The following is a 22168-nucleotide window of genomic DNA, read 5'->3' as shown; positions in this document are numbered from 1 at the left end:
TATCGAGCAAAAACGGCCCTTTTATTGCTATTACATAACTCACATATGAATCAACAGAGTCCCATGTTCTGTAATCTGTGCCATCTAATGATTTCTCATTGAATGTTGCTGTTGGTTTAATAACGATCGATGGCATCTTACCTTAAATAATTTTCTACCGGCGGATACATTTGACTAAGAACTTGGGAACCTCGCTGGTATTAGCTCTAAAATGTACTTCACGGCCTGTCCTGAATACATGCCTTCGTAATCTTCATGATGAACTTCTAAACTAATTGCCTTCTGGAAACTCTCCCATCCAAGGTGTGTATGGAAAAGATGCTTCTATGAATGGCTGGATACCCATCTCTGTTCCATAATGTGTTGGGCGGAGGTTGCCCAAGTCTTGAACCTTTGAGCTATTTAAGTGGTAGGCCAATCCTCGACTCAATGTGTCACTCAAGAAGACAACCTCCTTGTAAGGATGAAATCCAAGGAAAGTAAAATAACGGCCATAACTAAAGTGACATTTGTCCCTACCTTCGGTGTCAATAACACTATCATTGTCGGAGTCCCATTCAAATTTTTGTTCCACTATTGCTTCATCGTTACCATCTTCGTACTCATTGTGTGATTCATGATAGTTAATATCTTGTAAGGTCCAAGGTCCGGGTCTATCAATTTGCTGATGGCTGAGTCCAATAATACTCTTGCACACCCATTCCATTTTGCCTTTCGATTCATTTAGAATATAAACCCGCATATTTAATGCACAGTACACTCCCTTCTCTGATCTTCCCAGATAAAGATGAGGACATCGGAACAGTTCAATATCTACCGGTGGTTTAATTACTTGGTACTTGCCATCTGACAATGATATTCTGCAAGAATCAAATAACTGAGAAATATTAATAAACGATAACATTGAACAATCTTTTCATGAAGGGAGAGGTACATAAACTAAATGATTCTACTTATGGAGTCAGTAGCTACCTCATAACAAAGTTGGTTTGGCAATGGACGTAAAGTGCTCCCCGCCAGTAGACAGCATTGTGATGGCCACCTGACCAGTCCAATCGCATATCAGACACAGTCCCCGCAGCCTCCCCTTCTCGAACAAATGACCTCTCCTCCCATTCCTTCGTCCTTGACGAGAACACATGCAGTACGCATGGCGATGGTGGCCACTCTAATTCCTCTATTGCAGGGTCTAATTCGACATTGGAATTGAACCAGTTGTACACGAAATGAGGACGAGGAATTAGAAATACCTCATAGTGTGGCGACAATGTGGGGTCGAAGACTAGGTACGCATTGTCAGCAAATTTTTTGGTACCCCCCCATACGTGGGCTTGGGAGTGGGGGCAATTGCACCCACTGTCGCGTGACCGGGTTAACCACATAGTTATAAAGCAAGAGGAGCCCATTGCAGTGGTCCCTAAACTTATCTCTGCATGGCAAATAGTCGAGGTTGTCGCATATTGTTGGGCCTGTTGAGGGGCGGGAGAAGAATTCCGACAAGACTAGGTCGTGGAAGTTGATGAAGATGCCACCCACTGAGAGCGGGAGGAGTTCCGCACGCAGCAGGCGGCAGGCATCAATTATTGTGCGCCAGGGCTTGCAGACACAGCGGGATGTGGCGAGGCAGTGTGGCGCAAGATGTCGCAGGATGTTGGCGAGCACATCTTCAGGTAGCTGGTTCGCCATGCCCTTCTATTCTTCCAACATCTTTGAGATCGTCTCTTATTAATTGTGACCCTCCCAATCCACAAGCCACGTTTATCTGCACAGTGAAGGAAGAGAATAAGTTTTTCAGTTTTTGCAATAGGTTTGATGCCTAAGTTAAAAAGAATCAACTATTTGGGAAATCCTCCATGAGGAAAAAGTATATAACCAAAAAGGAAAAAAAAATAGTGTTCAAAGAACATACCCTCCGGCAAACAACTCCAAGGGTTTTGTCTTTATGTGCTTTCCTTAAGAGAAGTAGAGACGTTTCAGATCGAAATGCCAGCAAATGTGAAGCAGGCTGAACAGAAGGTGGACTCCCTGATCTCCTTGGTTGAACCTGGAGGAAGATAAGGAGTTCAGAATACTAAGATCAGGTGGAGAAATTAAGTGGAGTGCCTCCATCCTCCCCAAGAGAATAACAGGGTCCTAAATATCTGTGGTTGATTTACTGATGGCAAACCCTTGTTCCAGGGGCGGACCCAGTATAGGACATGGGTGTACATATGTACACCCAATAATTTTTGCAAAAAAAAAAAAAAAAAATCAAAGTTAGTTGGTAATTTTTGCCAAAAAAAAACAAAGTTAGTAGGTGTAATACATGTATATACTTGTATTTGGGTCAGATTATATATATATATTTGAGCACAAACTCCCTGTTTGGTTGCTTGAATGAAGTTGAACATGTATGGGATGGTTCACCTGTATGGGATGATTCTGGATGGGATGGTACAAGCAGGATGTTTGGTTGCAATGATACATGTTTTGTTTGGTTGGTTGTATGGGTTGGTACAAGCTCATACAAGATCATGTTTAGTAGGATGAATGGAACCAGCTATTGTAATAACCTCCCTGGAGATGGTGACGTTACCTCCATCTATTGTTGCAATGGAATTTTTATGTTCTAAGTCTTTTTGTCACATAATTTTTAGGTAATTGGTTCTCTTCTATTACTTCATCTAGATCGAACAAACAAAACCGCCATACAAGAAGCCACATATGCAGCAGCAATAACGAGCAGCAATAATTTTCTCTTTTTAAGCTTCCTTTTGTCCATCTACAAGACCCAAGGGAGTGCAATCATGTATCAAAAATTTGGATGAAAAGAACAATGTATGGTTCGGCACATGTATGTGCATGTTCAGATCCTAACAGAAAAATTCGTGCTAATTTGCTACCCTGAAACAACTCGAGTAAAAAGCAAAAAGAATTCAAAAGCATTATACATGTTCAGATCTACCAGTTTTCAATGAATCAACACACGTAAGTACTAGATCTACCAAGAAGGAACACCAATCCACCTTCACAACCAAGCCATTTGACGTAACAAAGAGCACATTTGGATCCATACCTTGGTTCAGGGAGAGATCGAATACAAACACCGAAACAGGAAGGAAAACCCCTTTTGCTGCCGCAAAAAAAAAAAAAAAAAAAAACAGCTTACATTAGGGTTTGGGCTCGGTTTCGCACAGCAGGAAAGAAAGGGAAGGGGCGTGCTTACCTCGTGGATGCTCGGGGCCCTACGAAGAACCGGAAAGGGCGTCGCCGCTCGCCCAGTCGTCGCCGCCAGGAGAGAAAAGCCACGAAAGAGAGAGATGAACGGAAGAGGGTGAACCCTAACACGCAGCGACGCGAAAATCCTTTTCTGAGCGCGCCCGCTTCTGGCGATCAGGCGGTCGGGCGAGAGCTGCTAGGGCGGTCAGCGGCGCGGGTGATGGATGGCGAGCTCGCTGGGCTGCTGCGCGAGTTGCTGGGTTGACGGAGTGGGAAAAGGCCGAGGGCCTGTTGGGCTGAGCTGACTAAAGAAAAAGGAGGGGAAAAAGGAAAAAGAGAATTTAAATGGCAGCGGTTCGGCCCACGATTCTTTTTTCGTTCGTTTCCGAGTTGCCGTCACGGAGAGGCCAGATAGGGCGGGCCCACTAAGATTCGTTTCCCTTCCTCCCTCCTGTTACTGTTTTCCACCAGTTTTTTAAGGAAATATTTCTATGTAAGTCTCAAAATGTTAGCTATCGAAAGCTTTTGTTACAAAAATTTATCAACAAGCTATAGATTCATTATAAACTTATCTGTAAGAGTTATGTTAAAAACTTTCGTTGCTAAAGTTATCTAAAAAAAGTTACATGTTCATTTTTTTAAGAAAAGCTTGATCATCTTTTTTTGGAAAACCTTTTTTGAAAAATTTGTTGGATACCTTTCTTCTAATAAGTTATTGCTTAAATCTTTTTTATTATATTTTTGGAAAAAAAATTCACAGTACAACTTGTGTGAACAAGTTTTCTAGAAAACATTTTTATGTAAGACTTAAAACCTTTTATTGACAAAGTTATCTTGAAAAGTTTATTAAGATAACAAGTTTTCCCTTTCTTTTATTCGGTTCTGTAGCAACACCTGACCGAAACCGATTCCAACACAGCCACCTTGCCGCATCTGGGCATGCTCACATGGAGGGCGACCTCGTGCGCGTGTTTGTCGTTTCCTGTCCGAATTCGTGCGCGACCTGTCCGAATTCGTGCGCGAGTGGCCCTGCTAATGCGCGTGCTGATTAGTAGGTAAACCTGATCATAGGCAACCCCGCCTAGCGACACGACCTGGCCGAAAAAAGCCCGCCCGACCCGACCAGCATGTGGGACGGGCTCGGGCTTAACTTCCCAGCCCGCAGGGTTTTTCTGGGCTGGGCTCGAGCTTCAAAAATCGGCCCGAAACCCGAAAAAGCCTGGGAAAACCCAAAAAACCCTATTGTCGTGCCAGGCTCGGGCCCAGAAATACGACCCAACGTCGAGCTCAGGCTTTTAGTTTTCTGTCAGGTTTTCCAAACCTTGCTCGAAGCCCGACCCAGCCCGAATTTTGAACAGGTCTATTAGTAGGGTCCCGTAGCGTTTTCCCTCTGCTACCTCATTCTAGAAAGATCCATCTCCTGCCAGATCACCAACACCGACCCCAAACACCCAACGTCACCATCCAGGCGCCACGAGCCTCCACTCCATGCACCAGATGACGTCACCCAACCGGCATCCAGGCCGTCCAAATCCGATCGCACGGCCCAGCTCCAGCCCACGCACAAACAGTTTTCTGAAGGGACGTCGTCCGGTGGTGGGTCAACGGAAGGCGGCGGCTAATGGGAAGGGAAGCCCAGCCCACACGAGCAACCCGGGACCAATGGGCAAGTGACACGTTGACATCCCAACCACACCACACGAAGAAAATGACTAGTAGTTACCAGGTCCCACGTAAAGATGGCAACGGGTAAAATACCCGCGGATAGAGGTTGCTCAGACCCGTACCCGCGAGCTTATACCCGTGCCCACACCCGCGCCTGCTACCCGCCACGGGTAAGAAATACTACCCGTGGGCATCTTGTACCCGTACGCGCGTCCGTATACCCGCCCACAACACGGGTTTGTGGGTAATTGGGGTCGATTTATATACCTAAGCTCCTAGTTTATATACCTAGTGATGACTTGAACCTACATGTAAGGTGATTAAAGCGGGTTTACAGGTTCACGGGTACAGATATGCTTTTTTCTTGCCTGCGACCTTTTGCCTATCGGGTTTAAGATCAAATCCGTATCTGTACCTGCGTTCGAACCCGCACCCGTCGGGTTTCTTACCCGCGGGCACACAGGTAATTCATACCCGTTGCCATCTTTAGTCCCACGTGTGTGGGGTTGCACACAAATCACGTTTGCCTACTACGTGCACTCTGGGTCGCGTGCGTCTATCCGCATGACCCTGCTCGGTCGGTTCAAGAAAACCAAGGATTTGCCGCATGGCAGTTCTATTGACATTGCACGGTAAAGAGATACTCCTATGGAGGGTGAAAAATATATTTGAATTTTGAACCACAACAAAATTACTATATGACCAATAAAGTATGGTTTGCAGGGCTACGGACTCTAATCAACTTCTCTGGCTTGCTTCACCACGATAGTCAAGTGACTACTCCTCTGGGAATACTTCAATATATGACTAATCTAGTGACAAAACTTCTAATCTCTTTCATGCAATTTTCGATGCAATACATGTGGCTAAAATGTTCGATTCCTCGTTTGTGTAAGATATAAAGTTATGTCTACAATGTAATCCTCTCCTACATATCCATCGGACTAGAAGAAACAACCCATAAAAGCTCATATCCATGTGGGCTAAAGCAATTTTGGATCACCTGTCCATGGATGGGATGGGGTAACAGAGCAGCAGAAATGAACAAACCGCTCGACCTTCTCCTTGATAAAAGATGCCACTCGCTCCCAAATGGAGATGGTAATTGGCAGCATTACAACCGAGAGAAAGGAGGGGGGGGGGGGGCACCCAATCAATCGGCTTCATTGATCAACGCCGTCACTGACAAAGCAGATATCAATATCATGTCACGGGTACTTAATTCAATCAATCCAGGATTAAAAGAAAAAGAGCAGTATTGTTTGTATAATCAATCTGTTTAATCATACATAGCGATGCAGCCACATTCATACTGCGTCACGGCATTTGCTTGCTGATACTATGAATGCCTGTATCTGACCTGACTGAATACCTGATGTTGCAAATGCAGAACCACCTGATGTTGCTCACAAGCTGAAGAGCAAACCACATTTTCCATGGACACACATCGCAACATGTTCAGGATTTATCTCCTCATTCAGGTATGCATATTTACAGATGAACTTAGATTCTTGTAACTACTAGTAAGTAGCACAAGACATCTGAAGAAAATGCAAGGAAGCAGAACTGCTTATGGTCTGTTTGGCAGAGCTCCCACAGCAGCTTCCCGACTAGAATCAGAGGGAGCTCTGCCAAACAGTAGCTTTCAGCTTTTAGCTCCCTGAGTGGAATCCGTGGGAGTGATTCTCTAAAATAAACTAAAAGCTGGAGAGCTTGAAAAGGCAGCTTCCCCTGATTCACTTCCCACACAGAATCACTTCCTCCATATAGTTTATTCTAGAGAATCACTTTCAGCAACAGAATCACTTCTCCTAGAGAATTACTCTCCGCAAAGAATTTGAATCAGGAAGAGCTCTACCAAACAACCCCTTAATCACACCTCCAAATTGCTTATTATGACTGGATACTGACTACCACCTAGGGATGACAACGGGTACAATACCTACAGGTAGAAGCTATACAAACCCGTACCTGTGAGCTAATTCTCAAACTCATACCCGCACCTATTACCCGCCACGGGTAAAAAGTGAAACCCATGCCCGCCACCCGCAGGTATCACATACCCGTGGGCACGCCTGTATAACCGCAAATATAGCAAACAAGCATTAAACATAATATCAAATATGTAATAATTTAAATATGCATCTTAACTAAGATAATGAACAAATATCTCATAGGTACCTTATCACATAATACACACATACAACATATTGTTTCACAATTCAATCATACTTAGTGCAATATAAACGAAGATTGTTCAACAACACAACAAGTCTAATCATACGAACAAATATCAATAAAGTATATGTAAAGCGGGTAACGGGTGAAGCGGGCACGAGTAAACCGATATCATACCCGTCTCTTCATACCCGTTGAGTTCAACTTCAAACCCGCACACATACCCACGGGTAAAAATTTGAAACCAAACCCGCGTCGATTATGGTTTTTACCCGCAAACATATGAGTAAAATGTGCCCATTGCCATCCCTACTACCACCTGCAATTCTTCTTCTGCTCATACGTTCTCAAGACATCTAAGAAAAGAAAAGGCATCACAAAAGCTATAATATGATGATATGAAGCAGAACAGGACTAAACATGTACATATATTTCTATCAGAAATATATATCTTCTGTCCTAACAACAGTAATTAACTCTCAATGGAAAGCTAGTTTGATTGACGGACATAGTAAGTAATTGTCTAGAAAGCACCCTCCTTTCTTTCTCTCTTCCTTTGTGAAAAGCAAAGCAAGCAAGCAAATGGATCCACCTCGAGAAGCACCACCAACCGAAGTGCCATGGCAAAGGAAGGCGGCCATCGAAGTGGTGGCTCCCTCCTTTGCCACCATCCCATTGCAGTAATCAGTAATGGCGGATGGATTCGTGCATGGATTCACTGACTGACTCACTGTGCGTTCGTTGGTTGAAGAGTGTACTTTTACTTTACTGCGCTGGGTAATGCGAATGCAGCCCTGAGGATGGCAGGTGAGCTAGTACTCGACGATGAGGCTGCCGAATGGCGCGCGGTGCGGGATGCCCTTGCGCCGCTTCGCCGGCAGGGTCGGAGGCGTGGGCGGCGTGAAGCTCTGCTTCTTGTCGGCATTGCGCAGGGAAGAGGAGGAGGTGGAGCCGTCGGAGGACCGGATGAGCCTGTTCCTGGCCTTGGCGGCGTCGGGGGAGCAGCCTACGACCTTGCATCCGAGGGAGCAGAAGCGGAAGTTGTCGAGGAGGCTGCGGGCGCAGACCTCGCATAGGTTGGCGGAGGCGGATGCGGCCTTGCCGCCGCCGCCGCCGGGCTTCTGCTGCTGGGGCCGCTCGTTGAGGAAGACGACGCGCGCACCGTTGATGACGTACGTCTGCACGCCGGCGATGTCCATGAACCGCTGGATGTCCGACACCCGGATGACGTCGTGGTACGAGGAGCGCCGGATCTGGATGGTTTGGTGGTCGCGGTGGCCGTGCGCGAGGCACAGGGAGCAGAGCGCGCCGGCTCCGGCGGCGCCCGGGGCGGCGGCGCTGCAGTCGAGGCAGAACATGTTGCACTCCCCGCTGCGGTGCGAGTCGGCGTGGGTCTTGCAATGCGCGAAAAAGCGCGCGGACAGCAGCGAGCCCAGCCAGCGCGGCCACTGCTCCCCGTGCACGGCCGCCGCGGCCGAGGCGGCCTCCTCCTCCGGCTCAGGGCCGCCGCCTCCCTGCACGGACACAACACAGACAAGACAGATTGGTCAGCTGTCACTAGCTTGCTCAAAGGCCAAGCCTTTGCATTGCAGTGAAGGAAGGTTCAAAGATTGCGCATTAGAAGAAAATTCCTCTCCTTGTAATCATCGCCACACACTTTGTTTGATTGCGGACGGAAACCCCAATGAAAGAGGCACAAAAAGGATTGATTCCAATGCAACCACAACCAAATTTTCATCTAAAACAATGCGGAGAACAAAGAAAAGGGGCGAGCGAAATAATCAAGAGAAAAAATATAATTTTTTTTTTTTGCATCGCCATTGCCTAGATGCAGCTTCATTCATCCCCAATGAATACCGATCCGTCCAATACAACAGGGCAGTCAGTAACAGAAAGCAGAAGCTGAAGAACCAAGAAACCGTTTCTTGATCGACAAGAAGACATCCAGGGTGCAGGGAGAAAACGAAACCGATGATGAAGCAGAGCAGAACGTCTCGAGAACGGCAGGCAGGACTGCAGAAGATTAGGAGAAGGAAGGGATGAGTGGTGTGCTCACCATGATCCTGCGGTTCTTGAGGCGGAGCTCCTTGAAGGGGGACTCGTGGTCGATGGCCATCTCCCTGAGGCCCTGACGCAGCTTCCAAGAGCCCAAGACGACCTTGTTCGTCTTCTTCCTTCTTCCTCTGGGCACGCAAAGAAAGACTAGTTGCGAGAGAGGCAGGGGGAGAGAGAGAGAGAGCGGCGGTTTCTGGTGCGCGTGGAGGCGGCGAGGGAAGGAAGGAAGGAAATGTGAGGGCAGGCGAAGCAAGCAAAGGGGGCTATCGAATGGGCTTATATGCACACGCGGACGGAGAGGAGAATACTGGCGGCTGCAGCAGGACAAGGAAGGAGAAGTCAAGCCGCCGTTCTTATCCTCCTCCTGTTTGTGTTTGGAGCATAAACAAACAACTAATTCGAAATCGAAATCGTACTCGAATCGGCAGCAGCCAGCAGATCTGCAGATGCGTTATTTGCAAGGAGCCATCCCCTGTTAGTAGGCCTTGTTACTACGAGTAATATTCATTTCTGCTCTGCAGCCTTGTGCTTGCTTTCTTTCCTCTGCCAACTACCTTTTCAGATGCCTCGGGTTTCAACTGGAACCGGCCTGTTGGGTAGACCTTAGACCGAGACTGACTTGCGCCTCAAGTTGTAGTTGCTCGCAACATCGTCATACTACATCACTCTCTGTGCTCAAGGTCAGTCACTGCTCATAGTCATCAACTGGAGTAGACATCTTCTTCATGGTCAAATTAGCTGACTGCCGAATCTTCTTTTCTTCCTGCTGCTAATTGTAGCACTCAACGCACCATACATGTTTTCCGTTTAGTTATCTTCTCTGTGCTGTTTTCTCGTGTTCAAGTAGATTAGCTAGCTTTTGTTTTGTTTTTAATTAAATCCTGAATTCCAGCTGATAGATACCTCCTGCTGCTTTGTCTCCAACTGTTCATATGGTCTTTGTTTGTTTGATAATTAATTCCAACTCTCTCTCTCTCTCTCTCTCTCTCTCTCTCTCGCACAAATTCATTAAGAAAACATCGATCATTTCCCTCTTCCTTTCCTACCTCTCCTCTACTGATAATGCAACCACTGACAATACAGCTTTGCTCCCTATTTCCTCTCTCTAATCTGCTATATTTGTTAGTATAGTACTCTCCTCATCACACCTGTTTCCAACTCATGGGCAGAAAACAAAAACTTTCTTCTGTTCCTTTTCTCTTTTGCAGGGTTTTTCTTTCCCATGGAAGAAAGATGCCGGAAAAAACACACACTCTGTGTGAGGTAGACCACAAAGTTTAAATTTTGAAAAGATTCTGTCTCCTCCCCCTCTCAAAGGCAGGCACTTTACAATTCCACCAGTGCTGAGCTGAATCATATAGAGGGAGGGACCGTCAGATTCCTCATCCTCCTACCATCTGCGGCTGTGCTTTCAGATGCCATTCTCTCTTTGTTAAAGCAATCACCAATCGGGCGGCCAGTGGAGTGGAGCCCTTTGTTAATCAACTGATTACCTGAATATTAGAGTAGTAGTACTAGTTAAGTATAGGACCTGAGGAGCCCAGGAATGCAGGGCCAGGCACATGTTCTTGATTCTACTTGCAGCTTGGAAAATGTGCAGTGCAGCCAAAGCATGCATGCACGATTTCAAATCTTATTAATATGTTACTACTCTACTAACCGTTTGATTTGTAATCCATCCTATCATTTTTTGTTTCTTTCAAAAGGAATCACCTGTTTCATTTCATCAAGTCAGTGTACTACTTCTGCACTCTTGTCTGCTGATAGCAGATCAGTCATCAGTGTGGTTTACAAATCTTGCTGCGAGCCACTTGCACAGTGGATCGAAGACATGTCGCATTTTGGTTTCAACGGAAGGGAAGGGATCAGGGATCATGGATGTAATCCGATCTTGCACTAGATGGTGTGCATCAAAAGTCAAAAGATTTTCTTGTCGACTCAAATGTGTGTGTGTATCGATGAACAGATAGGCACTCGCTTGAAAACGACCTGAAATGGTGAGATGCGTGCATTGACAAGTCCAACCTTTCGCGAAGGGAAGGGAAAGTAATGGGCACTTTGACAGGCGAATTCCATGACAACTCGCTGTCATTTGCAACTTGAAAGATATTTGCCAAGCGTGGAAGGGAATCCGCACGAGAAAACGATGCCTGGAATCGTATGGACCGGACATGATTCGGGCCGCTTCCTCTGAAACTGTATCCACTACTAATCAGCAGAACCCAAAAGAAAAAATCACCCTTGATCTGACATGATGTAATAATGAACGTTTGTTCTATTATAAAAGAAAAAAGAACCAAAAACTCTGAAGAAAAATTGTCTTAACGAAGGGGTGCTGCAATTGCCGCAATCTAACCGCTTGGATTCATGCGCAACAGAGGAAATGGCACAGTTCTGAAACTGAAACATGAACAATTTTTTTCAAACATGCAAATGAAATGTGAGCAGGATTGACTGACTGACTGACTAGGAACAAGTTGGCCAAGGAGGGAGTGATTGATTCATAAACTTCCTTGTGCAACGACTGCTGGGTCCAAGTCCAACTGGGGCAAGCAACAAAATACTTTGTTCACATGTGTGGTTTCATCTGAAGACAGTCTAACCTGGAAATCGTCTCTCCTTTCCTCACCAGGGCCACACCACAATGTGATCATTAGGTTTAGTACTTTCTAAGAAAAGTTTTCTCTTTCTTTATTTTTTGTTTCGGGAAATGAGACTGCATTCATTTTTGTAACCTTGTGCCGCTGCATCGTGCTGTTGGAATCTCTGAAGGCAACAGGGCAAAAAAGAAGTAAGGGCGCTGGTTAGCAATTGGAAATTTAGTTGGAATCTTCCATAAAAACCCAAGCTGTGATAGTGCTTAGTATTATTATTCAGGTGTGTGTGTGTGTGTGTGTGTGTGTTGCTTTGGGTAAGAAAATAGTCAGACCCTGTTGCTGAGGGCACAAGGAGACGAGGTTCAATGAATTTAGTTGTATTTGAGATTAAAAAAAGCTGCTAAGCTAATGTATACTTATTATTCATAGTACTTGTGCTGTTGACACATCAAGGAGCAAAACAATGTCGATATGCGGTGTATGTATCAGTGCAACAGTGAAAAGAATGAGGCGCATTACAGCAAGAAAACAACGGCTAACTGCCACAGCAACAGCTTAGATATCTCAACATCTATTCGTGTGGCAAAACTGGGGCTTGGCTTACATCGATGGATGCAACCTGCATTCCAGCGACCGTTAATTAACTATCAGCTTGTTTAATCACTAACCTAGCTGGTTAGCAATTTCACTGATACACTAGTAGTACAATATTATGGTGGCTGCTTACATACAAAACTGGATGCAGTGCTGAACACCAGCTTTGCCGTATGATCTGGGAAACAATGAAATGGCTCAGACTTTAGAGTCCATTATCTTTTGACTTTCTGAAGAACAGTTGCCTCTCGCAGCTGAATTCTTCTTGTGCTAACCACCACCAATCAGTCAGGTAGAATAGAATAGGTCACAAGCTAATGAGGGTTGTATCATGCAATGGAAACTTGACAGAGCACTCTTTAGCATGCATTTCTATGTCGATGGCCAGGAAAGGATAAGAAGAAATGGGCATCTATCTCTATCTACGTGAGCAAAAAAAGGAGGGAATCCATCTCTCTCTCTCTCTCTCTCTCTCAGAGAGGGAGGGAGGGAGAGGGAATCGTTCCTGGGCGTTGGTTGGGCTGTCATGCCCATGGATGGATGGATGCCTCTCTCTACTCTTCTCGACCCGTGACTAATTAACTAAAGATACTCCACTAGTATTAAGTAGGTAGGGCTGGCCAATGGGCAGCTGGGTTTTTGTGTGATGATGGTAGAGTAGACTAGTAATCAGGAAGAGGACCGCCATTGCCTATTTATTATTGGTTCTCTGAAGAATAGGAATTCGGACAATGCCTGGGGCTCAAGCGCTTGGTTAGGTTGGAATCGTCATGGAATAGAATTCCTTTCCGTTAGCTTTTTATGGGCACCTGTACTTGTGATTCGTTCGCTTTGTGTTATCAGTGAGTGCTACCGCCTTTTGCAGCTAGTGTGTGCGGATGACAGTTTCAGAATCAGAGGGTATGTTCGTACAATGCAACAGTTATAACTGATCATTCCTGGTGAAACAGCGCGTGATTCTTCTTCCTCCCAGAAGATGCAAACCAAAACCTTTTGCACTTACAGTACTCAGTGGTCCAGTCACACAAGATGCGCCCTCTCATCTCATGCTAACAAACGCTCGTGCAGAAGAACCTGAATTGTAGCCGAGCAAGTTCATTACACAACTTGGAGAAACTCTTGCTGGGAAAACGAACATTACGACAGCTAGGGCTATAACCTGCTGCATTCCTACCGGATGCACTGGTACTTGAGGCACTGACTGATAAGACAAATCCGATCGATGGAGCATTTGGAGAATGAGAAGAACCTTACAGAGACCAAAAGGCAAAAAAAAAAAAAAAAGGACTGAGAAGTACTCTTTGGCACCGGCCAGGCACCAAGCACGCTTTGGCAGTTGTAAGTTCACAGAAATTTCCAATGACCTGCCAATAAGTTCATACAAATTTCCATGTCTTAGCGCAGGTTTTGTCCTGTCCTAGACTCCAAGCTGAAGAAACGCGCTTCCTTTTTTTCCAGATTTCCACGTCAATTGACTTGCTGCGAGCAAAAAGAAAGAAAGAAAGAAAGAAAATCTCCCTCGCCCTCACACAATTCATCAGACACCTGACGACAGAATGCTACTACTTGGTAAATAGGCTAGAATGTTTGGTCCCAAATCAACTAAGCATAATCATCAAGAGTTATTCAGCTGATCGCTACTCTTCTGCAACGAGCACACGCTCAAGTCAGACTGCTGACCTGCATCAGGAGATATTTTCATTAATCCCATAGCCTTCCTGAAAAATAACAAATGAATGAAAAAAGATGTCAGCTGCTCAACTATAATCAGCGAACCAGTCAGGCATGGTACAAATGGAGAGGCACAGACATACGTATTAGCCTATGCAGCAACTCGGGAAGTGCATGTGGTTAGAGAAGGTGCAGATTGCTTTTTATGCACTTGGGATCAATGGCAATTTGTCATGGACTAACTATCTTCTGGGGTGCAGAAATGGCGAGGCACAGACAAACTTTATTAGCCCGTGCAGCAACAGCAGAAGCAGAATGAGACATGAGAGTTTCTATTTCGCAGAAGAAGAATGCAGCAGTGAGTGGAGCCTACCGCAGCTAGCTTCTCTAACCTCATCATTCTGGGCGAAACAGCCATGGATTTTCGTGGAAGATGCAAGCTAAACCATTTGCCTTTATAATGGCCCACCAATAATTGCCTCCTCCTTTCGGAATCGGATAGGATGCAGTTAAGATTTGGATTCCAAGATCAACTCAGCACGGAAGCTTACACTACCAAAAAGAGATACCACCACCAGCTGCTCCTGCATCCTGCTGCTGCTACATCACACGCTCCGTCTTTCAGCTTTTGCTTCAGTTGATTGGGTCCAAGATCAACTCAGAAGCTGATACCACCAACAGCTAATAATATTACTCCAGCGTGAAAACACGGCCATCTCAGTTAGTACAAATCCATCCAAAAAGAACCGAGGAGATTTCCATGTCCTAACGCAGCATATATCTATCACGTTCTGCCCCAGAATCAAAGGTGAAGAAAATGCATTTCAACCTACAGATTTCCACAGTTCTAACATTTCATCAGATACCCGACAGAACGGGTGTAGTGCTACTTCCTAACTGATACTTTTTTGGTGCCTAATGAAGCATAATCATTAGGAAGTGAGTGTTATCAGTATTCCACTGTAGCCAGCGCATGCTGCAGGTCCATACCAAGGACATGCTTCACTGCTCATTTTCATCAGGAGCGATCTTCATCAACTCCATAGCCTTCCTGCAAAAAGTAAACAAACACAAGAAATGCTAGCTGCAACCAAACAAATCGCAGCACCAGTCAGCCATGGAGGAATGGCATAAAGGAAATAAAAAGGGAATTCATTGTTCAATTGTGCTGTGGTCTAGCATCTGATGCAACAGTTCAGTATGCAACTGCTTGTCATTACTACCTTATCAATCTAATACTAGCATATTTGGGAAGAGTAAGACAGATGCTCAAGAGAGAGAAACAAAAGGTTTACCGTAGTTCTCTCTCGATCTCTTCATTTCCAGGATGGTGGTGGTCAGCGGAAGAGGAGAGCATGGGCTGTTGCAGGAAAATGGAAGAAGAGGCGAAGGTGACGACGGCAATCGCCGCTGCAGCTCCCTCTCCTCTCCTTTGCTGCAGAACCGTGTAACGGAGCAGTATAGTCATTCGATATAAGACAGATAGATGAACCAAAAAGGTCGTGACTCAGTGACTACCTACACATTAGAATATTAGAAACTGTGAATGTATTTTGGGCACTTGCGACTCTCCTACTCAACCTATTTTTAGTACTTGCTTACCAGCGGAGTTCTATCAAGATGTAGTTTGTCGCGATTTCAGAAAATATAACGCATCCCCGCTTTTACTTGAGACCCATGCAGGCATATACCTGCATATGATCATGTTCTCTTCTGTCACATTTGCAAAGATCTACCACTGCTAGCACCCACCATGCAGTTCGAAAATGTATGTCCTAGTTATGAAATGGTCATTACAAAGCAAAGGTAAGGTCTATATTTAGGTACCATCTGAGTTCCCTCTCTGAAACAGAAATAAAATCACGGGCAAAAACATTTCTGTTACAGCTCCAGATGCCAAGCCAGTGCAGCATTCACGATAAGTTTTCTTTTTTCTCCTTTTTCTCTAAGTCTCACTTCAAGTTTTTAGATGCTACGAGCTCCTAGACAGATCTGCCGGGCAGGCCAGTTTGTCACCCACTTGATGGGAGAAGCCAGCCACTGAAGAAACGTAAAGGAGACTTCACTATTAACTAAACTCAGAGGATCCGATCCTGAAGATCAGTGATGATGTTGGACGCCAAAGAAGTCAACTTCTTCCCAGTTTCCCCAGCCATGTTCTTGAGAGAAGACAGATCCTGAGTTGCCTACGGAGACAAAACGACGAAGGGTGAACACAAGTCCATCAAGGAAATTAAAACCACGCTACCAGAATGTTACCTGGAATGAAATTCGGTTAATCAAATCTGAAGCACCGAGATCAACATTAGAATTATTCGTCTGATGGCCAAATAGGTCAGCACTTGATATGGCAGAGGAGCCCTACAACAAGGTAAACTGAGGAGAATGTAGGATCCAATACAGTACCAACCAAGCCAGTGATTTCAAACTTCTATGGTAGCAAATCATGCCCACAACATACTAGGCTATAGTGCGCCTGTGTAAAAATGGGGCTATGTGCACGTTGATGGTCAGGACATACAAGGCCTGGATCAAAACCAATGCCCAGGCATCACAACAGACAAAAATTGAGTATTGCTTGGACTTAGGCAGTAAGGTTCAAAGATGTTCAGTTCGAGATAAAATGCATAAATAATTACTCAAGAAACATGTAAAGTACTGTAAAGATATACGAGGTTTTCATTGTCAACCAATGGCATGGAAAAACCCAGGCTAACCCAGTCTGACCTTAAGAAATGGACTGCCTGAGCTTTAAAAGGTGTATGTCATGTTAACATCACAGCAAAGAGGCAGTAATATACTTACAGAAAACTTTTGGAGGGAGACTTGAGCCTCCTTTTCGAAACTGGCCTGATCACTGAAAAACTGAGAAGATGAAATAGACTTCGCATTTGAGAACTTCTGTCTTGCTTCACTACTTTCCTCAACCTGGAGATCATCGCAACCAAATATTTCAGACTGCTTGGAATTAAAACTCAAACAAAAGAATGTAAGCAAGGCTATGTCACTATCTGTGTATGCAACCACGCTCATTATTTACAGAGGGAACACACACATGATTTATTATGTATAGATGAACTACTGAAACCAGGATGACATCAGTAAGAACTTGGACTGATATTTTCACCAACATAATTAGGATGCGCCAGAATACGCAATGTGTTATCTACATGCTTAATTGCACGGGCAACCAATTGTCTTTTAACAAAGGCTTTGTTCATAGGAATCATGCCCAAAATAAAAGGCAACTGTTAGGATATTTTTTTAGCTAGAGCTGCATTGATTAATCATCAACGCTCTGGACTATGGTTGCCAATACCTAAGTTGGAAAGTTAAAACTATTGATATACAACATGCAGAACTAAAATTCCAACAGCGAGTTAGTCAAACAGCTGAGTTGGAAGGTAAAAGCTATTGATATACAACATGCAGAATAAAATTCCAACTAGTGAGTAGTCAAATAGTGTATTCAGCTTCAAATGTGTACTTACGAGTGGGAATGAACATGCCTCGAAGAACTAGAAATATATTACGTGTATCAACCTTCAAATGCTTCCACAAAAAATTTAAATTTAGTGGAATGGTGGAACTAAATGCTCCTCTTTGGAGTCCTTATTATGTACAGATATACCAACTGTTGCAAAATTAAGGCAACTGAATAAAACATAAATTACCTGCACTTTGGATGAACTGGACGTAGATTTTTTGTGATATACATTGTCCATCCCAAATTCAGCAAAGAAGTTTGAAGACTTTGGGGGTGCAACATGTCCTATCATCTGGTTATCTTCCGAACTGATCCCAGCTGAAGGTGCATTTTCTACATATTCAAATCGGGAAGTATGAGATTTGCTCCTAGCTGTAGTACTCTCAGTCACCGGTAGCAGGACAGGAGCTGGTTCTTCGGGCTTCTGTTCATAGAGGCTTTCACTTGGCTAAAAAGAATACGGAAGTTTGTTAGAACGAAAATTCCAGTTTACTTAACGATAGAAAAGAAGAAACCTTGGGAGTTGAAGTTCAGTGGGAAACAATAAAATGAAGTGTTAATATAGCTAGTCATTTTTTTCTTACTTTTCAAACAAACTAGGGGAAACAGATCTCATGACTTGACATCATATGAACACAACTGTGAAGGACCAAAACTGGGGCTATGATTTCTTAAGTCAATGAAGTTTACACTCCATTGTACACTGCAGAGAGCATACCTTTGATGTAAGCTTCCGTGCACCAAGTCCACCAGTCTTATTCCCAGGCTTCTTTGCACCACCAATCGGCTTCTTGAAAGAATGTGTTGGGGCTCTAGGTGAACGAACAATCTCAGACTCATTCTTCTCATTTACATTTTCTTTTAATGCCTCTGTCAGCTTGAGATCTGGAAACGCAACAGCTTGATTTGAAGCCTGCGAAGCTGCAACTGGGGAGGATGGCCAACTATTGTTGCCATCTTCTATGGAGCTTTTAGCAACCTCTTTGGCAAGCAACTGCCGGTACAAGTCAGCAGCTCTTGAAGTATACTTTGCTTCAATTTTTCCACCATCCGTCCAACCATGCTGCTTAAAGAATGCTTGTGCACGATTGTTTCCTCCATAAACCATCATTTTCAACTGCTCTTGAGTCCATGAATCCAAATTTGTTGACCTGCATATTTACAGCATTTTTTCAATATTAGTTGAGTCATTTGATGTGCTTGAGAGTAAAGTACAAGTGTCGAAAAAATGCATTAATCTTTGGATATCTCAATGGATAAGATGCTAGATGGTACAGATCAGCAGGAACCAAAAACAGGCTACAACAGATATAAATTCATGTAGTGTGTGGCAGTTAAAAATCCCGTGCTAGAAAGGTAAGATCTATCTGATGAAAAATTGCATTCAAGCAGACTCAGCCAACTTGGACAGAGCTCATACGAAACTTATGTACTTAAAATCAGATGTCAACAATTGTAAGTTTCTATACACGTTGCAGGATTATTTGTCAAATTAAGTCAAAATCCCGAAAAGCATACTAGCGCATTTGTATTGCATGTTACCCTGAAAATTTTCAACACTTCGTAACTTTATTCGACAATATTACTCCAGTGCATCTTGTCTCACACCCCCCAAAAAATGATGACACAAAAAACATTGTACTAAATGCTCATGGGCCATGGCAATAAAACAGAAACAGAAAACCCTCCTAAGCAGACTAAGCGTATGGCACATGCCAAAAATTTAATGCATAATATGCAAGTTCAACTAGTGTGCATGCGAATTTGTTGGAAACTGGTATTGCAGAGCCCGAGTAAGAAATAATGGAAGGAGTCAAAGTTCCTCAAGAAAAAAGATTCTGACACCAAAATTACACCTTGCCTCATGCACAGCATAAATAGCATATAAATAAATATATGCAACACCATATCGCAGACTTTGCTACTAAAGATGACATCATAACTGAGAGTCGCAGCTATGACAGAAAACAGTGAATTCAAACACAGATACAACAAAATCCTAATCGGGCAGGCCTAAATTCAGATTCCGCGTCCATGTAATCATATCTATATACAAAAAATAATGCCAAGTTGTACATATGCACACGCGATCGATCAGTCACCCACTGCAGGAGATTAGTATTATATACTGAGCCTGTGAGGCCATGGCCACGCGCCCACATACGTGGATGGCCGTGAGAAGAGAAGAGAAGAGAAGAGAAGAGAAGAGAAGGTGAGGTGCAGTGACCTGACGAAGGAGACGTGGACGCCGAGGCTGCGGTGCACTGCGGAGCAGTCGATGCAGAGGAATACGCCGTAGGTGACGGACGCCCACGTCGGGTTCTTGGCGTTGCAATCGAAGCACATCTGCGGGCACCATCACCGGAAATTGAACGGAGAAAAAAAATCACACACACACGGCACTCAGTCAGAGAGAGAGAGAGAGAGAGAGAGAGAGAGAGAGAGAGAGAGAGAGAGAGAGAGAGAGAGAGAGAAAGCGATCAAAGGGACCGGCCGGCGCCTCGAATCCGCAACAAAATCAAATGGAACGGATTGGAACGGGACAATTGCCCCATACCTTGTTATCCGATTTGGCGCGGAGCTTGCGGAAGACGGCGTTCTTGTCGGCGAAGGCCTCCGTCGCCATCGCGGCAGACCAAACAAACCTAGCAGCGTGATCGAATCGAACGGAGCCGCTCCGGGCTGGAAACTCCTGACCCCAGGTGGATCGATCGGGAGGTGGCCGGGTGGGAGGGGATGGAAGGGAAGGGGTGGAGGCGAGGAGGAGGAGGAGGAGACGGTGGTGGTGGACGGTGCTGCCCTCGCCTCCGCTTCCCTTTGCGTTGCGTGGCAGGCAGCGCCTCCCGATGGAAATTCAGCTAGGGGAGGGGTGACGTGGTCACTGACACGTGGGGTCCACTGAATCGCATCTCTTGGGCCTTCTCTGTTGGGCTTGTTTTGCGAGCGATTCGGCCCATTAGAACCGATGGAAGAGCAGTTCCTTTCCCTTCCATGCCATAGTAGCAAGTTAGCAACTGAACCGAGCAGCATTCAGATGATTTAATTATTATTTTTTTGGCACCTGTGTGTTGCCACGGTTTCTAAATTTACACCCAACTATCTCATTTCTCATACGACGCAAACAAGTTAATCTGATACGGTATAATGATCCTACACTCAATTATTTCTTACTCTCTGCTGTGGCTTCCATTGCCTAATTTCAGAAGCGACACTGAGTGGATGCTATCTAAAACTTGAATGTTCTTTTGGCGACGACGGCGCCAAGCTCGTCGCAGAGCGCGCAGCATGGTGTCCTATTGGCGACGACGGGGGATTCTCTGTCCCTGTTGCCATCCCTGAGGTGGGAGATTCATCTGGAGAACCATGCTGTTCCAGTCACTGCTCTAGAAGACTGGGGTATGAGGATACTAGCGACGACTATTAGCAGCTTGAAGCAGGTCACGAATTGCTGTTTGCTGCAAGGCGTTGTTCTGAATTTTTTAACGACCTGAAGCACTGTGAATCACCACTACTTGCTGGATGATTTATCTGACGTTGTTACTGTTCAGATATGAGATGATATGAGATGACTTGCAGTCTATTTCACCTACATGTCATTGGTGCGTTCTATCGTTGGCTTGCTCAAGTGTAACTGTCACTGGCCATTTCTATCTTTGTCGGAACTGCTTATATCTGTCACTTGAAGCGTGTCTCGGCAATGGCCACTGAGCTGAAGTCATCTTGGTATTCAGGTTCCCCCCAGGATTATGTATACTAGCCAATTAGCCCGCGCAATTACGCTGCTAGACTTATTAGATGATCGTTTTGTTATATAATTCTAATTCATATGATTAAAAGCGTTACTATAATTACTATACAATTCAAATGTATATAACTTAAGATATAGTTTTAGGTTATACAAACATAATACATAGTTGATTATAATATAGCACCACCAATTAAATATAAGTTGTTCTTACTGAGCGAAACCTTACCGGTCAAGAAAAGTGCCGGTCGCCGTTCTAGACCAGCAGCAGCCGGAGGAGCATGCATACATGCTATATGAGAGATACAAGATAATCGGCTAACGCGGCGGCCGTCGGGAGCAACCCCGACGAGTGCCATCAGTGCCTATAGTTTTAGGGGCATTGGCGACCAAGCCCCTAAGGTCCTTGAAGCCGTTGGATCAAAATAGTGATTCGACTAAAGGGACTTGGAAGTACTTGAGCAGCTCAGCCCGTCTTTTCTGCAATTTGGTCCGCATGGTTGAGTTCGTGTGTGAAATTCTGTATTGTTGTTTCGCCATTGGATTCTGCGCTTCTCTGTGAGCTAAAACCACGAATTTTCAAGGCATATATGAGATATGAAAATAAAAATGTTGACGCTAGTCGTGGATTGAACGATGGAGAGGAGGAACCCAGGCCAGTAGTGAATGAACTCGGTAAGGGAGAGAGATGGATTCAGGAAGATGGCCCGTTGCACTCCAGTGAAGTGAGCCGATCCATGGAAGCAGGCAGGAAAGCAGGTGCGAGTCCAATGGAATAATCGAAGAAGCTGAACGTGAATGTTTGATTCCAAATCATCTGCTCAGCCAGCTCCGTCAGTCGGTACTCGGTAGACATGATATCGCCGCCGCAGGCTTTCAGCTCTTCCAATTCACTGACTGATAGATCACAGATGTCTGAGGTCCAGAGCCGGCCGCGTCAGCTGCTGGATCCATTCATTCTCATTGGCGTCCCGGCCA

General features: G+C 44.8%; 2 protein-coding genes and 1 pseudogene across 4 annotated transcripts; all 3 read right to left on the bottom strand.

Annotated features, from left to right (window-relative positions):
* Positions 1 to 6301, bottom strand: LOC133903986 (uncharacterized; annotated as a pseudogene).
* A 1114-nt stretch (positions 6302 to 7415) lies between these two features.
* LOC133903380 (protein RGF1 INDUCIBLE TRANSCRIPTION FACTOR 1-like) lies at positions 7416 to 9369 on the bottom strand. Its single transcript, XM_062344735.1, has 2 exons — positions 9098 to 9369; positions 7416 to 8555 (listed from the first exon to the last, which is right to left on the bottom strand). The coding sequence occupies exons 1-2, from the start codon at positions 9155 to 9157 to the stop codon at positions 7854 to 7856; spliced, it is 762 nt and encodes a 253-aa protein (XP_062200719.1). The 5' UTR covers positions 9158 to 9369; the 3' UTR covers positions 7416 to 7853.
* A 4213-nt stretch (positions 9370 to 13582) lies between these two features.
* On the bottom strand, positions 13583 to 20286 carry LOC133903289 (probable ADP-ribosylation factor GTPase-activating protein AGD8). 3 transcript variants are annotated; one of them, XR_009907210.1, is made up of 10 exons: positions 20003 to 20235; positions 19673 to 19791; positions 18164 to 18596; positions 17633 to 17893; positions 16764 to 16886; positions 16218 to 16319; positions 15786 to 16144; positions 15561 to 15649; positions 15254 to 15476; positions 13583 to 15009 (listed from the first exon to the last, which is right to left on the bottom strand). XR_009907210.1 is itself a non-coding variant. In XM_062344595.1 (7 exons), the coding sequence occupies exons 1-7, from the start codon at positions 20069 to 20071 to the stop codon at positions 16037 to 16039; spliced, it is 1215 nt and encodes a 404-aa protein (XP_062200579.1). In that variant the 5' UTR covers positions 20072 to 20286; the 3' UTR covers positions 15718 to 16036. The 3 variants fall into 3 exon arrangements, 1 of the variants encoding a protein (XP_062200579.1); XR_009907211.1 differs by having other exon boundaries at positions 15254 to 15393; XM_062344595.1 differs by lacking the exons at positions 13583 to 15009; positions 15254 to 15476; positions 15561 to 15649 and having other exon boundaries at positions 15718 to 16144; positions 20003 to 20286.
* Positions 20287 to 22168: the final 1882 nt, after the last annotated feature.

This window comes from Phragmites australis, chromosome 21 (assembly GCF_958298935.1).
Source record: "Phragmites australis chromosome 21, lpPhrAust1.1, whole genome shotgun sequence".
NCBI classification, from domain to species: domain Eukaryota; kingdom Viridiplantae; phylum Streptophyta; class Magnoliopsida; order Poales; family Poaceae; genus Phragmites; species Phragmites australis.
This window is presented reverse-complemented; position numbering and strand designations above follow the sequence as displayed.